General features: G+C 41.7%; 1 protein-coding gene across 4 annotated transcripts in view; it reads left to right on the top strand.

Annotated features, from left to right (window-relative positions):
• Positions 1-14,767, top strand: part of Epb41l5 (erythrocyte membrane protein band 4.1 like 5) — a 102,512-nt gene that overhangs the window by 54,767 nt on the left and 32,978 nt on the right. For all 4 annotated transcript variants that reach the window (XM_029474204.2, XM_021168536.3, XM_029474198.2 and 1 more), the window contains exon 17: positions 10,749-10,912. In XM_029474204.2, the coding sequence (XP_029330064.1) occupies positions 10,749-10,912 (164 nt within the window). The remainder of the gene's footprint in view (positions 1-10,748; positions 10,913-14,767) is intronic.

Raw genomic sequence — 14,767 nt, 5'->3', positions numbered from 1 at the left:
AGGTTATCAAACAAATTTCACAATCCTGTTGAAGCAGTAACATGAAAGTATGGTGATACATGGCTTTAGGGATCCTAGCACCTGGGAGATAGAAGCAGGAAGGTGCTGAGTTCCAGGTCATCCTCTGCTACCTAGTGAGTGAGTTCCTGCTACTCTGAGCTACATGAGACCCTACATCAAAAAAGGAAAAGGTAGTGATTCTTGGCTGAGAGTGGATGGACTAAGGAGGTCTAGGGAGTCATTTTGTTTGTCCAGTTTGTTTTTTATTTTTTGTTTTTTGTTTTTTTTTTATCGAGACAGGGTTTCTCTGTGTAGCCCTGGCTGTCCTGGAACTCACTTTCTAGACCAGGCTGGCCTTGAAGTCACAGAAATCGACCTGCCTCTGCCTCCCAAGTACTGGAGTTAAAGGTGTGCACCATCACAGCCTAACTTCATTTTATGGTTTTAAATGAAAGGAAGGTCTTTGGAAATCATAGTTTTAGGTTTGTTTTTTGTTTGTTTGTTTGTTTGTTTGTTTTGCAGTGGGGTCTCTATATAGTCCTGGCTGTCCTGGAACACACTGTATAGAGCAGTAATTCTCAGCCTTTGTAGTCAGATACCAAGTATTTGCATTAGGATTCATAACAATAACAAAATTATGAGGTAGTGACAAAATAATTTTATGATTGGGGGATCACTACAACATGAAGTGTATTAAAGGGTCACAGTATTGGGAAGGTTTAAAACCACTGATGTAGAACAAGCTGGCCTTGAACTCAGTGATCTGCCTACCTCAACCTACCAAGTATTAGGATTAAGGCATGCACCACCCTGTGTAGCTCTTGATACCTTTTAGAAAAATATTCTTGTGCGCAAGTGTGGGGATCCATTCCATGACTCACAAATGGAGGTCAGGGCAACTTTTGGGAGTTGGTTCTCTCCTTATAAACTTATATGGCTTCCAGGGATCAAACTCAAGTCATCAGGTTTGCAAGGCAAGTGCTTTGCCTTTTGAGCCATATCTGTCCATATTTAAACAGCCACCAGAACACCTCTTTGGTCCTCCCTTTTATTCCCACTCACTTTTTCTTGCATGCCCTAAATTTTCTTGTCCTCTGTTCAATTCTGGTCAAATCCAACTGTGGTTCTCAGGGGTCAATCAGATACATTATGAGTCATAACTAGCAAAATTATACTTATGAATTTACAGCAAAAGTAATTTCATGTTTGGGGTTATCACAACATGAACTATATTAAGGGGCTGCAGCATTGGGAAGATTGAGAACCCATGGTCTACTGCCTCCTATCTTTGTTCACTAATAACTGTGGAAGAGGAAGTTCACATGTTTTTTGACAGTGGCTGTTATGGTTTGTATATGCTTGGCCAGGGAGTGGCACTATTAGAAAGTGTGGCCCTGTGGGAGTAGGTGTGTCACTGTGGGTGTGGGCTTTAAGACCCTTATCCAAATGCCTGGAAGCCAGTATTCTGCTAGCAGCTCAGATGAACATGTAGAACTCTCTCTCAACTACTGTACCATGCCTGCCTGGATTCTGCCATGTTCCCGCCTTGATACTCTACTGAACCTATAAGCCATTCCAATTAAATTTTGTCCTTTATAAGACTTGCCTTGATCATGGTGTTTGTTCACAGCAGTAAAACCCTACAACAGTGGCTTTCCAGTAGATGATGCTATGCTGTCTTGATCACCATGTTCTATGTTCATTTAGTAAGGAATAGAAAGAACCCTGTCTCTAGGAAATCCATATAGTGGTGCTACATGTTCTAGTAATAGTAATACCACCTCTGCCAAATCGGTTTGGTTGGTTCACAGGTGATCTCCATAGTCAGTTCACAGTGGATTTATTAGCACTGACAGCAGTTCACTTTCTTCCCCACAAAAAGCTTTCTTCACTTAGGGACACCACTCTTGTCTCCTAACCTCTGTAACATTTTAGTTCCCCTTGCTAGTTCCCACCCTCTGTCTGACCCTATAAAATGTTTTAGTACCTTTTTTGTATCAACTCACTCTGGGTAATTTCATCTAGTGTAATGATATTAAAGGCCATCTATGGGGTGAAGGAGATGGATGATTCAATGAGTAAAGTGCTTGCTGTCTACACAGAAAACTGAGTTTTGATCCCAGCAGCCACATAAAATCAGGTCACAATGGTATGTGCCTAAAACTTCAGTGCTGGAGAAATGGAGGCAGAGACACTAAGGAGGAAGCGAAGCCCTAGGTTAGTGAGAGACCCTGTCTTAGAAGCTAAACTGAACAGTGTCTGGTGGTGTCCTCTGGACTCTCACACATGTCCATATACCACACACAAAAAAATGAAAAGATGATGTACATGCTTGCAGTCTCGTTTATACCATGAGCTTAGGCTTGATTTCTAGATGTATATATCCTACTGCCTATGTGACATGTTTTTACTTAATTATCTATTGTAAGCCTGTCATTAAAAACAAAGTGGGAGCAATGTTAGGCTTCCTGAGCAGTTGCAAGGATGGTGCTGAGAGCTCTCACAGCCCTCATTTTTGTTTTACTTGATGCTAATGTCCCTCTTGACACTAAAAATTCTAAAAACTAAAATTAGGGTTGGGGAGATCCATTGGTACTTGTCTTAGGGTTTTACTGCTATGAAGAGACACCATGACCAAAGCAACTCCTGTAAGGACAATATTTAATTGGAGCTGGCTAATATGTTCAGAGGTTCAGTCCATTATCAAGGCTCCAGAACATGGCAGCATCTAGGCAGAAGGGTGCAGGAGGAGCGGAGAGTTCTGCATCTTCATCTGAAAGCTATTAGCAGAATACTGCTAGGACTAGGGTATTAAAGCCCACACTGACAGGACACACCTACTCCATCACGGCCACACCTCCTAATAGTGCCACTCCCTGTTCTAAGCATACACAAACCATCACAGTAGTGTTTGCCTTGCAAGCATGAAAGCATGGGATCAGTTTCAAGAAGCCATGTTTCTAAAAATGTAGTATAATCGGTTGCAGTTGTCGGCCCAGTGCTGGAAAAGTGAAGATGAAAAGATCCTGGTGCTCCTCCCCAGCTCATTTAGATCACCCACTAGCCTCTCCACAAGCAGTGTGCACACATGCAGAAGAACCCTAAAATGAACATTGCCACTGTCTAAGCTGAACAGGATTTAGGTTTTGCTAGTCTGCCCAAATGTTCCAGGGTGTAATCGAAGGTTCCATGTTGTATTTAGTCCACTTGAGTTGGTGATGTTTTGTGTTTTTAATGGTACTTGAAAGAGGACTTGCCAGGTTCATCACAGAACGTCCTTCCTTGAGTTTGGGTTTTTGCATGTGATTAGATTGAAGCCATAGATTTGAAGGGGAGATGCTGGGATGATACTATGACATTCTGGATTTAATAGATAATAAATTAGACAGTTGGTCTCTTTGACGTCATTATTTTTCCCATCTCTACAGATTTTCCTGCCTTAATAAATCACAGTTCTCACTTTCCTGTTGCCAACCCTGGGCTGGAGCTTTTGAATCAAAAACAGTGGTGGGCAGAGTGTCCTGCCAATTCCATGCATGTTACTAGTCACCTTTGCTCCTCTTTGTATTCTTACAGAGAAATTCTATGAGTTCTCCAAAATCCACCCAATCCACCACTCGCTACCATCTCTCCTGCTGCCACCCTGCTTCAGTTTATTGTCAGTAGTATCCACGTACCAGTAGAATCCCTCTTCCCATGGCCCTCTCTTTTAAAATCAATGGTTGGATCTTTCAACCATTGTTCTCTTATTAGTTTGATTTTTCTGATTTTTCTCTTCAGTAGCCACACCAGCCATAACATAGACTACCCCCTGCTCAAACCGTCTAGTATTCTCAGCGCCAGCTAAAACAAATCCTTCCCTTAGTACACTTGGCTTCTCCCTCTTCTGATTCTCCGCCAGTCTGATATGTTACTTGCCTCCTCATCTCCTACCATCTCCTGCTTGTACTTCATTGCTAAATGCCACTCGGACCTTAAAGCTCATAGAGACCATTCCAGCAGCATCAGGCTTGGTTGGTTTCTTTGAATATTTTTGATCTTTGAAATTTTCTTATATAATACCACTCCTGGAATCCCTCTCCCCATGGCCCTCTCTTTTAAAATCATAACCTACAGTGTTTAATTAGGTTTGCTTGTATGAGTCTCTGGGGTTGCTTACTGGATAATGGGAAAATTAACTGGAGGCTGCATCCTAAAGAGTGAGTGCCTCTCCTCCCTCAGCAGCCACTCATTACCAGCAGCTCCACAGCTGGAAGAGCTGTTGTGTCCTCTCCCATCCATGGTGGAATGTTGACTGCAGGTAACCACAGCTCCTGTGAGTTGTTGAGTTTAACCGCTGTGTAGTGACCAGAAGACAGCATTTTACAGCACACTTCTCCATGCTCTGGTTCCTCCATCCTCCCTGACCCCTGTTCCACAACATTGCCTGAGCCTGGGGATGGGGGAGCTGTCTAGATCTATTTAAGCCACACACTCAACAACCACTTACTCTTAGCATTCTGGCCAGTTACGAATCTCTGTATTCACCACTACCCACTACAAAAATAAGCTACTCTAAGGTTGAAACAACACTAATCTATGGGTATAAATAAACACAAATATTTAGAAGGCAGCTAAGAACATGCCCATTTAGCAAACTAACAGTAGGTTCTCAGGGTCTATGATTCCATCAGCTTTGGGTTTCTGACCAGGTTTATAGTAACGCACTTGAAATTCTTCTGTGGAACAGGCCCAAGATCTGATCAGAAATAGGTTGTTACCCCCAAAACATAACACTGTTATACTAATGGGCATACCTTGTGTAGTGAATCAGTATGTAGCATGCAAGGTGTACCAGTGGGTAAAGATGACTTTTCTCCCCTAGTGATAGCTACATAGTACCTCTGGTACTGTAAGCCAGCCAGCAGAAAGGAGGATCCCAGGTCAGTGCCAGCTTTATTTCTCAGAGCCTTGCAACCTGAGTGTGTGGTGTCTTCAACAAAGGGGTCTAGTTCTGAACTGCCAAGAGCAATGGCAAAAGCCAATATTGTCCTGCAGCGGGGGAGGGGGAGGTTCGGGCCCTTCCTGGCCAACAACTCAGTAGGGAGGCATCTTGCAACAAGACTTCTCAGTAATCTCTCCTGACCATTCTGAAATAATCATGTGCACCTTGATCTTCTCTAGTCCCTTTCACCCTTTTTGCTCCTCACTTCTTCATCTTACACAGTATATTCAGGGATTTCTGATCTATATTCACTAGATTGTCAGTTCCATTAAAGGGAAGCATTTGCTTGTCTAGAGAATATGAACTTTGTATATAATCTTTGGATGGATGACTGAATGAATGGATGCCATGCAAAATATACTTAAACTCTTTGTCTTTCAAGAAATTTACAAGCTGGGGACAAGCAGCTTTACAAATGCCTGATATAAATATATGCCACTAGAAAAACAAGGCCTTTTAGAAAATTAAGAGCTTGAAGTTAAGTAGGCTCTGAAGTCATTGCAGACTGAAGTCTGCAATTTTTTTACAACTTAATTTTTTTTACAACTTTGTTTTTCTAGGAAAAACAAAACCTTTGCAAAATGCAAGGTGTGTGTAGTTTTTTTTTTAAACATTTTTTTAAATAAACTTACTTATATGTAAGTACACTGTAGCTGGCTTCAGACACTCCAGAAGAGGGCATCTGATCCCATTACATATGGTTGTGAGCCACCATGTGGTTTCTGGGATTTGAACTCAGGACCTCTGAAAGAACAGTCAATGCTCTTAACCACTCAGTCATCTCTCCAGCCCAAGGTGTGTGTAGTTGAGGAATGATGAAATAGTTGAGGAAAGTTGTATAAATGGTGGTGAATACATGTTATTTTTTCAAAAGACAGCTCAGAGATGTTTAATCCAGCCTGAGCACCACACAGGTTGTATACCACTTCATGCCAGCCTCGGTGGGGCCTAGAGTGGAGAGCAATAGAATCCAATAGAAGTTCTGATCTGGAATGATGGCTGTGAAAAGACTGGATGGCGTAAACAGCACAGCAGCAGAAATAAGGAATGCTCTCCTTCAGCAAGGTAGAAAGACAGCACGGGCTCTGCAGGGCTGTCTCCTCCCTCCACCATCTTCCTCTCTCCACCACCTCTGTATTACACACACACACACACACACACACACACACACACACACACACTGCTCTCAACCATTTAGAAGGCAAGCTCAGTGGCTTCTGCTTCTAATGAAGGAAGAAGAAGCAGTTAAATACCTTGAGATAATGGTCCCAGCCTTTAAAGAAGTTAACCAAACCATGTATGTTTGTATACATATTCCTTTTAAAAGAAGAAAAGACTTTCCAACCTACAACCTGCCCACTCGGCTAGGCTACACAGCCTGTAGGCCCCTGGATCTGTTGGGCCTTGCAGATAGTATAATTTTATCTCACTTGGTAATCTATACCCTGTATCTCAACCAAGAGAAGAGAAGACACATATTTGTACATTCAAACACAGGTTCATGAACTGTCATGGATAGCAGCATTAGAAGTCCTAGCCAGGAGTAATGGCTCAGACATAGTCGCAGAACCTTTTTTTCCCCCAACATTAAACATTTGTTTGTTTTGTCAACATGTAGGTCTATACCATGTGTGTATAATGCCAGTGACTGCCAGAGAGGGCATTCAATCCCATGAAACTGGAGTTAAAGATTGTCATTAGTCCCCATGTGTGTGCTGAGAGTAGAACCTTGGCCCTGAAAAAACAGCCAGTGCTCTTAACCACTGTGCCATCTCTCAGGCCCCAAAACTTGTTTTGTTTTGTTTTTGAGACAGGGTTTCTCTGTGTAGCCCTGGCTGTCCTGGAACTCACTTTATAGACCAGACTGGTCTCGAACTCAGAAATTGAAAGAATTGAAAACCCCCACTCAACTCCCTTCAGAGTGCACCCAAGAATCACGAACAAACAGACCGTCTTGATGTAAAAACATGAGGTAGTTTAATGGCGGAGCTCCGGGTCTAAATGTATCTCACGCAGGAGACAGTGGATTCAACCACGAGGCTTGGAAATTAGGGTTTTTTATAAAAAAGGGGCTGGGGCTGGGGGAGGAATTGGCGTGGTTTCACATGATTGGTCCATTTAAACATCAGCAGGGAGGAATTGGTGCGGTTTCACATGATTGGTCCATTTAAACATCAGCAGACTGTACATGCAGATAACATTTAACTTAGGTCAGAAGGGCGGGAGATAGGGAGGCACTGGGCCAGTCCAGCATGTCATTATCTTTATGGCCAAGCAGCCTCAGGCATGTCTTAACTACGGGCCTGCCCGGGCATGTCCTGGCCTGTTCTGCTATGTTCTCAGCCCCAGGTTTCAAAGCTCACAAACAACTCTTTGGGCTATTTGACATAAATTACATGAATCACAGGTCTCAAGTTTTATTTTCTTTCAAAATCCGCCTGCCTCTGCCTCCCAAGTGCTGGGATTAAAGGCGTGTGCCACCACCCAGCAATTTGTGTTCTTAAATACTTTGTTCCACAGACAATATGGATTAACCTGATTGCTTCCTCTTGATTCAATCTTGGTTATAAATTATTAATAAGATCTGTGATGTGCCTATAATTCAGCCAACCAGGACCCTTGATGTCATCACTGGCATTAGATTACTTGGTTATAATAGTCAAAGTAATATACAGCAGGTTGGTTGGTTGGTTTTGGTTTTGGAGACAGGGTTTCTTTGTGTCCTTGGCTGTCATGCAGGGTTAGTTTGAATACATTTGACTTTTTTTTTTTTTTTTTAAGAATTTATGTGTGTAAGTGTTGTGGTAAATCTCCCAAATATGTCCCAGCAATGAAAACACAACTCAGTTAATATGATTACATGCGCTGGGCGTTGGTGGCGCACGCCTTTAATCCCAGCACTTGGGAGGCAGACACAGGCGGATTTCTGAGTTCGAGGCCAGCCTGGTCTACAAAGTGAGTGCCAGGACAGCCAGGGCTGCACAGAGAAACCCTGTCTCGAAAAAACCAAAAAAAAAAAAAAAAAAAAAAAAAAATGATTACATGCTGTGTACCTAGATTGGGCATATCTACCACTACACTACCATCTTCCATATCTATGAGACCCCTTAGAACTTGAGGTTTGTCCAGGCCATGTGCTTCTGCTCTACTTTTCTCCTTCTTCCTCCTCTGTGTCTTCTCCTCCTCTTCCATTTTCTCCTTCTCCCCCACACCTTCTGCTCCACCTTCCTTTTATCTGCCCAATCATCAGCTCTCCTTTATTTTACAAATTAAGGTGGGAAGCAGGTTTACAGGAAATCACCTGAGAGTGCTGACTCATTCCTGTTCACTACCCCTCAAAGGAGAATGGAATTAACATCAAGTATAATTAGCCCCAGGGCTATCCACAACATGTAAGTGTCTGTTTGTACTTTTGTATGTATGTGCACCATGTACATGCCTGCTGCCTGAAGAGTCAGAAGAGACAGATCCCCTACAACTGGAGTTACTGATGGTCATGAGCCACCATGTGGGCTGGATATTGAACACAGGTCCTCTGCAAGAGCAACAAGTGATCTTAAATACTAAGCCATCTGTCCAGTCCATATATCTATCAAGTTTTACATTCTCAAGTTAACCTGTGTTTATAATAAATTTACCACATGCATTGTATTCTGTCCCTCAAAAATATAACCTAGGGCCAGCAAGATCACTCAGGTAAAGGCATATGCTGCCAAACCCAACAACCTGAGTCCAACCTCCAGGATCCAAATGGTGGGAAGAGGGAACTGACTCCCATACAGATTGTTCTCTGACTTCCACACCTGCTCCATGGTGCATGCACAGTAAACAAGTTAAAAATGTAATTTAAAAAGAAATAAGATTAATGTAACCTAATGGTAAAAGTTGGATATCACTTGTGATGGTGGCAAAATCATGATTGGCTAAGCATCACTCTTACCTGGTAAATTGGTATTGTACAAGAACTTTTAAAGCGCTGGTCTACTTACACGCATGACTTCATAAACTCCTTTATTCAACTTATTATTGTTGGCCCATGACATATCATTTGAGAAAACTGTTCAGGTTAGACTAGTGGGAATACTGTCAGACTACTCTAGTACCAGTTAAGCTGTCCCCCAGATGTTTGTAGTGCTTTCTTACTTTGGTACCAGAGTTTTTGCACTCAACTGTTATCAGACATTCTTTTTTTGTTGTTTTTTGTTGTTGTTTTGTTTTGTTTTTCGAGACAGGCTTTCTCTGTGTAGCCCTGGCTGTCCTGGAACTCACTTTGTAGACCAGGCTGGCCTCAAACTCAGAAATCCGCCTGCCTCTGCCTCCCAAGTGCTGGGATCAAAGGTGTGCACCAGCATGCCCAGCCAGACATTCTTTAAGACATTGATTTTGGTGTGGTCTTTAGAACCACAGTCTGACCAGTAGGGCTATTTTTTCCTGCCTTGAGATAAGTTGTTTGTTCTTCTCGTGTGGTTTCTTTTCTGATGCTTCTCTGCATAGCTGGTGCCCTTTGAGCAGTCTGACAGAGTTTTACTTTATTGCTTGCTAAATAGTTTGGCTGTCCTTAAATCTTCTGAGGTACTTTCAAATGTGGTTTACCTGGTGATAGTTTTATGGTTTGTTAGATGTGCTTCTATGGGTTAGTGGTAATTCCAGTGCTCTGTGAATTATGTTCTCACATAGTGTGGCCCAGTATGAGTACCCAACTTCCCTCTAATCCCTTTAAGTACTTCTTTCCTAGACCTTGAGGGTGCTTTTCTAACAGACAGCTTCGCTATGCTTCTCTCATGCCTCTGGCCATCCTCAGGATGCTGGAGAGTCTGCTCCTCTGGCACTCTCTACCTTTGATCTCTGACAGAAGCTAACAAGGGGAGGAGGATTTCTTTGGACTCCCAGTTCAGAGGAATGCAGTCCACCTCTAGTGTAAGCTAAGCATGCTGGCAGGAGTAGCTCGGTCCTTGGTGCTGACAAAGAAACATAAAGGTGAATGCCATGCTCAGCTGGCTTTCTGCATCTTCCCGTCTTTACATTTATTATTTTTGTAATTGGTGTGCACTTTGTGTGTGAGTATGGTTGAAGGGACAAGTTCAGGTGTCGGTCCTCACCTTGCATCCTATCTAATAGAGTCTTTTATTGATCATAACACACTCTAGCCTAGCTAGCCATTAAGATGCTCCTGTCTGCTATTGTGTCTATCCTTGTGTGGGTTCTAGGACTCCAAACTCAGGCCTATATGCCTGCAATGCAAGTGCTTTACCTGTAAGCCATCTCTCTAACCCTTTTCCCTTCTGATTCATTCTGGGACCACAGCCCGTGGTCTGGTACTGGTCACATTCCAGTGTCCCTCTTCTGTTAAACTGGTCTGGAAACACCCTCAAGGATACAACCAAGGGTGTCTCTCATTAGTAATCCAGGTGTTTGCTCACAGATCTCTGGCTTCCTTCATCTCCCCAAACTCATCTCTTCCTGATACCTAAGATAGTCATCCCCTGTCCTGCCACCTGTCCCCACCTCTGCACTGTGGCCTGAATGTGTGCTCCAGGCAGTCGTAAGGTTCACCTCTTGTTTCTTGAGTCTAGTGTTATTTCAGTTAAACTAACCCATTTTCTTTTACTCCATCTTGACTGGAAAAAGTATATCCAAAAATTTTGAAAGGTGAATAAAGCCAGTTCAATAAAACTCTTCAATTAATTTTTTCAGTATTGCTTTTTTTGTTTGTATTTTAATGATACATTTACTGGTGTAAGTAAACTTTCTGTTACTTTTACAGCTTGCCCCCGAGCGTTGATTTGCTCAATGGCCCAGACTTACTAGAAACAACCATTGGTGATGTAACAAGGACGTCAGAGACTTCGGCACCATTCCCAGCACCAGATAACATTAATGTAGCCACCAGGTCAATCGAATTAGAGGAGTTCAAAGCTGAATGTGAGAGTAAGCACCTGCTCTGTAATTTATGACATTTAAAACATTCTTGTTGCATGTATGTTTTTGATGGGGTATGCCGTGTTATGCATGTGGAGACCTGAAGCAACCAGGAGGGTCATGTCTCTCCTTCCACCATATGAGTTCTAGGAATCAAACTGAGATCCACATCCTCAGGCCTTGAATAAAGCACCTTTACCTGAGGGGCTGTCACCAACCTCAGCTCCTTTTGATTATCTCCTTTTGAAGCAAGATATTTAAATCACTTCTTCCAAAAACGTTGTGTCTAATAGCTTAGTTGAAAATAGTTAAATCCTCTTGCCTTTTGATTTAAGGAGAGCTAGGCAAAGTTTAAGATAATAACAGTATTACTAGGTTTATATTATCATGATGGATTGAACATATATGACTGTTCACTCTGGGTTTGTACTTGTTCTCTGAGTACAAATTAAGAAGCTAACAGAAGCAAGAGGGCAGGCATCATGAGTGTAAGGCTGCCTGCGTGACATGACCTCAGCCAGCCTAGCTGTATACAGTGAAACCCTGTCTCTGACAGTTTCTCTAAAGGTCTTCTGGGGCACAAGATAGATGGGATGTTTTATCTTCAGCAGTTTTTAGCTCCTAAAAGATATTTGCTATTAGTGCCTATCTGCCAAAAAGTAAGTGCAGAATGAATGCTGCTTTTCTTCATTTTCTCAGGGGATAAAAAGTAGAAAGTAAATTGCTCATTGAAAATACTTGTATATTTGCAAGCTTGGTTTGATTGCAAAGGGTAAGTTTGATGGTTAAAAAATAAAAATAAAAATAAAAAAAAGTAGCCAGGCAGTGGTGGCGCATGCCTTTAATCCCAGCACTCGGGAGACATAAGCAGGCGGATTTCTGAGTTCGAGGCCAGCCTGGTCTACAGAGTGAGTTCCAGGACAGCCAGGGCTACACAGAGAAACCCTGTCTCGAAAAACCAAAAAAGAGGGGGGAAAAGAAAGTAAAATGTAAAGTTTAAAACTGTCTTAAACAGGACTTTCCTGTTGCAGGTTAGTGTAATAGGGTTCGTTTTCAGGCATCTTGTGTTTATATGGTTCGTGCCACATTTGGTTTTGTCAGAGGTAAAATAGATGCCATCTCTCTGCCACCTAAACTCTTTAGAATACAATGGTGGTATTTAGTCACTCAGATGAGAGTGTTAGAGAAAGATAGTGCTCTGCTTCATACAGCGTGCTCAAGTACCACTGGCGAGTGGAGATGATCCTAAGCAAGCACTTGAAATACCCTACCAAGCAGGCCTGCTAGCACTTCACAATAATGTTTAAACTGTTTAGCAAGACCTAAATCATTATGTTGGTAACATTTGAGTAGTTTCATTTAATTTTTCTAAAAGCAGTAAGTTATTGGACATTCTTCACGAGGCTGGAGAGAGATGGCTTAGAGGTTAAGTGCATATATGCTTTGAGTTTAGTTCCCAGAACCTATATTAGGTGGCTCACAGTAGCCTGTAACTCCAGCTCCAGGACCATACATCAACTGGCCTCCAGAGGCAAACTGTACACACATGCACCTACCCCCACACAAAAACTCCCACAAATAATTAAAAATAATAAAATAAAAAGGCATTTTCCATTACTGTTTGTCAGATATTACTGTTTTTTTTCTGCCATCCTTTCTTTTTGGTAGTTAATTTTGGTAACCTTGCCCTGGACTCTACCTTCCATTAGAAATAGTTGCTCTTCCTTAACTTAGAAATAAACAAGATAACAAACCAAAGCTGTCAAGATTTAGATCCAGCAGGACTACCTTAAAGTAAAGCACTTCTAGGATCAGAGTAGAAATAGAGTCCTGTTAGAAGAATTCCTCCTCAGGGGAGATATGAACCAAATCTCATCCCACCTCATAAGAGCCCCAGGACAAACCAGAGGATTCCACCAGAGTTCACAGTGGGCAACTAGTGAGTTTACTGGGCTTGTGTACTGAATGTGAGTGAGATCTGCATCCAGCATGACTGATAGCTCCCTAGGAGCCACTGTAAATAGATCCATATCGGAATCTTCCTCAGCCTGTACTGTATACTCTGGTCCCTCTCCCAGATACCTTCTCCCCAGCCATTGTGCAGGGAGGGTAAAATTATATCCAAATGGTTAGGAGAAGTGACTGGATACTCAGATGAGGACCCAGTGACCCACCTCCCCTTCTATGAGGCAATGTCAGCAGTCCATAAGACCAACATAATGGACTCACACAGACAGAGTTGATCTCATCAATAAATACAGTGACTGCTTGGCACAAAGGACTGTTCTACATCTTTTTTGGGGGCGAGGGGGTTCAAAATAAGGTTTCTATGTGTCTTTGAACTTGCTTTGTGGATCAGGCTGGCGTCAAACTCATAGAGATCTGCCTGCCTCTGCCTCACAAGTGCTGGGACTAAATGCATGTGCTACCACACCCAGTTTCTCCATCTTCTTTATAGAGGTAGAAATTTTATTTACATTCTATTCTATGTCTGTTATATAAATTTTAAAAGTTTAATTGTTTCTGTATTGTATAATGTTTTGTATTACCAAACAATTGAGTATGTAATTATTAGAGGATTGTATTAGGTTAGGATAACATGATATAATGAAGCTGGAATCCCTATAATGATCAAATAAGGGACTTGTAAGATGGCCCAGCCAGGGAAGTGCTTATTGCACAAATCTGATGACATGAGTTTGATCTCAGGAACTCACATAAAGGTGGAAGAGAAAATTCAACAGAATTGTCCTCTGACCTCCACACATATAAGATGGCATAGATATACTTTCTCCCACCCACACATGCACATCTAATAACAATAAAAAAATTTTAAAACATTTTAGATATGATAATCCTCTATATACTTTGAAGTCATATATGAAGTCATTTATAGTGTTTTACTGGTATAGAGGAAAAATTTATAAATGTAGAAAAACAAATTTTGTATCAATATAAGAAAAATATTTTAAGTTCCTTCTGCCATACCCTATAGATGCCTAAGAATTAGTGTGTTTCTCATTATAGAAAGTATTCAAGAAGAGCTTGAATACTATGGTAGTATTTGAACAAGAAATTCTTCCAAAGTAAAGAGATCTCACTAATGTAACTTAGTTCATATTATACCATTTGCTTAAAGCCAATCAGTGCGGCTAGAGAGTGCCTTTTGTTTTAAGAGTGTAAGTCTTGGGTGTGGGGAAGATGGCTCCACTGGTAAAGTTTATGCCACTAAAACATGAGAACCAAAGTTTGTATCCACATAAAATCCAGCCATGACAGCACATGTCAATGACCCCAGCATGGTAGGGGGAAGGGCAGAGACTAGAGGATCCTCAGAGCTCATTGGCAAGACGGTCTAGCTAAATTGATGAGCTCCAAGTTGAGAGAGAGATGCTGCCTCAAAAAAAGTGTTAGAGGAAGACATCTAACATTGACTTCTAGCCTATGTATTACACACATGTGCACACATATAAATACATACATATATATCATACATACACACAAACATTTTTTAGAGAACAAAAAGTCTATTTGGTCTTGCTTTGTTTTGACACAAGGTCTCTGTATATAGGCCAGGTTGTCCTAGAACATTCTATGTAGTTTAGGCTGACTTTGATCTTGTAGTGATTAACTTGCCCCCACCTTCAAGGTATTGGAAATACAAGCATGTATTCTTATTTCCCATTTATATTCTCATACTTTCTGTCCTCTGTACTGTGTACTTTATAATGGTTATAGTATGAAAATGAAGATTCATGTAAGTAATATGGAAAAAATTACTGACATCACACAGAGACACATGAACAAGGCAACAGTAGCTCAGCAACACAGCTTTTGTAAAGAGCGCTCTACCACCCAGACCAG

This window comes from Mus caroli, unplaced genomic scaffold (genome assembly GCF_978045245.1).
Source record: "Mus caroli unplaced genomic scaffold, Mus_caroli_1 scaffold_1, whole genome shotgun sequence".
In the NCBI taxonomy this organism is placed as follows: Eukaryota; Metazoa; Chordata; class Mammalia; order Rodentia; family Muridae; genus Mus; species Mus caroli.
The sequence above is the reverse complement of the archived record's forward strand: the minus strand, read 5'-3'. Positions and strand labels throughout refer to the sequence as shown.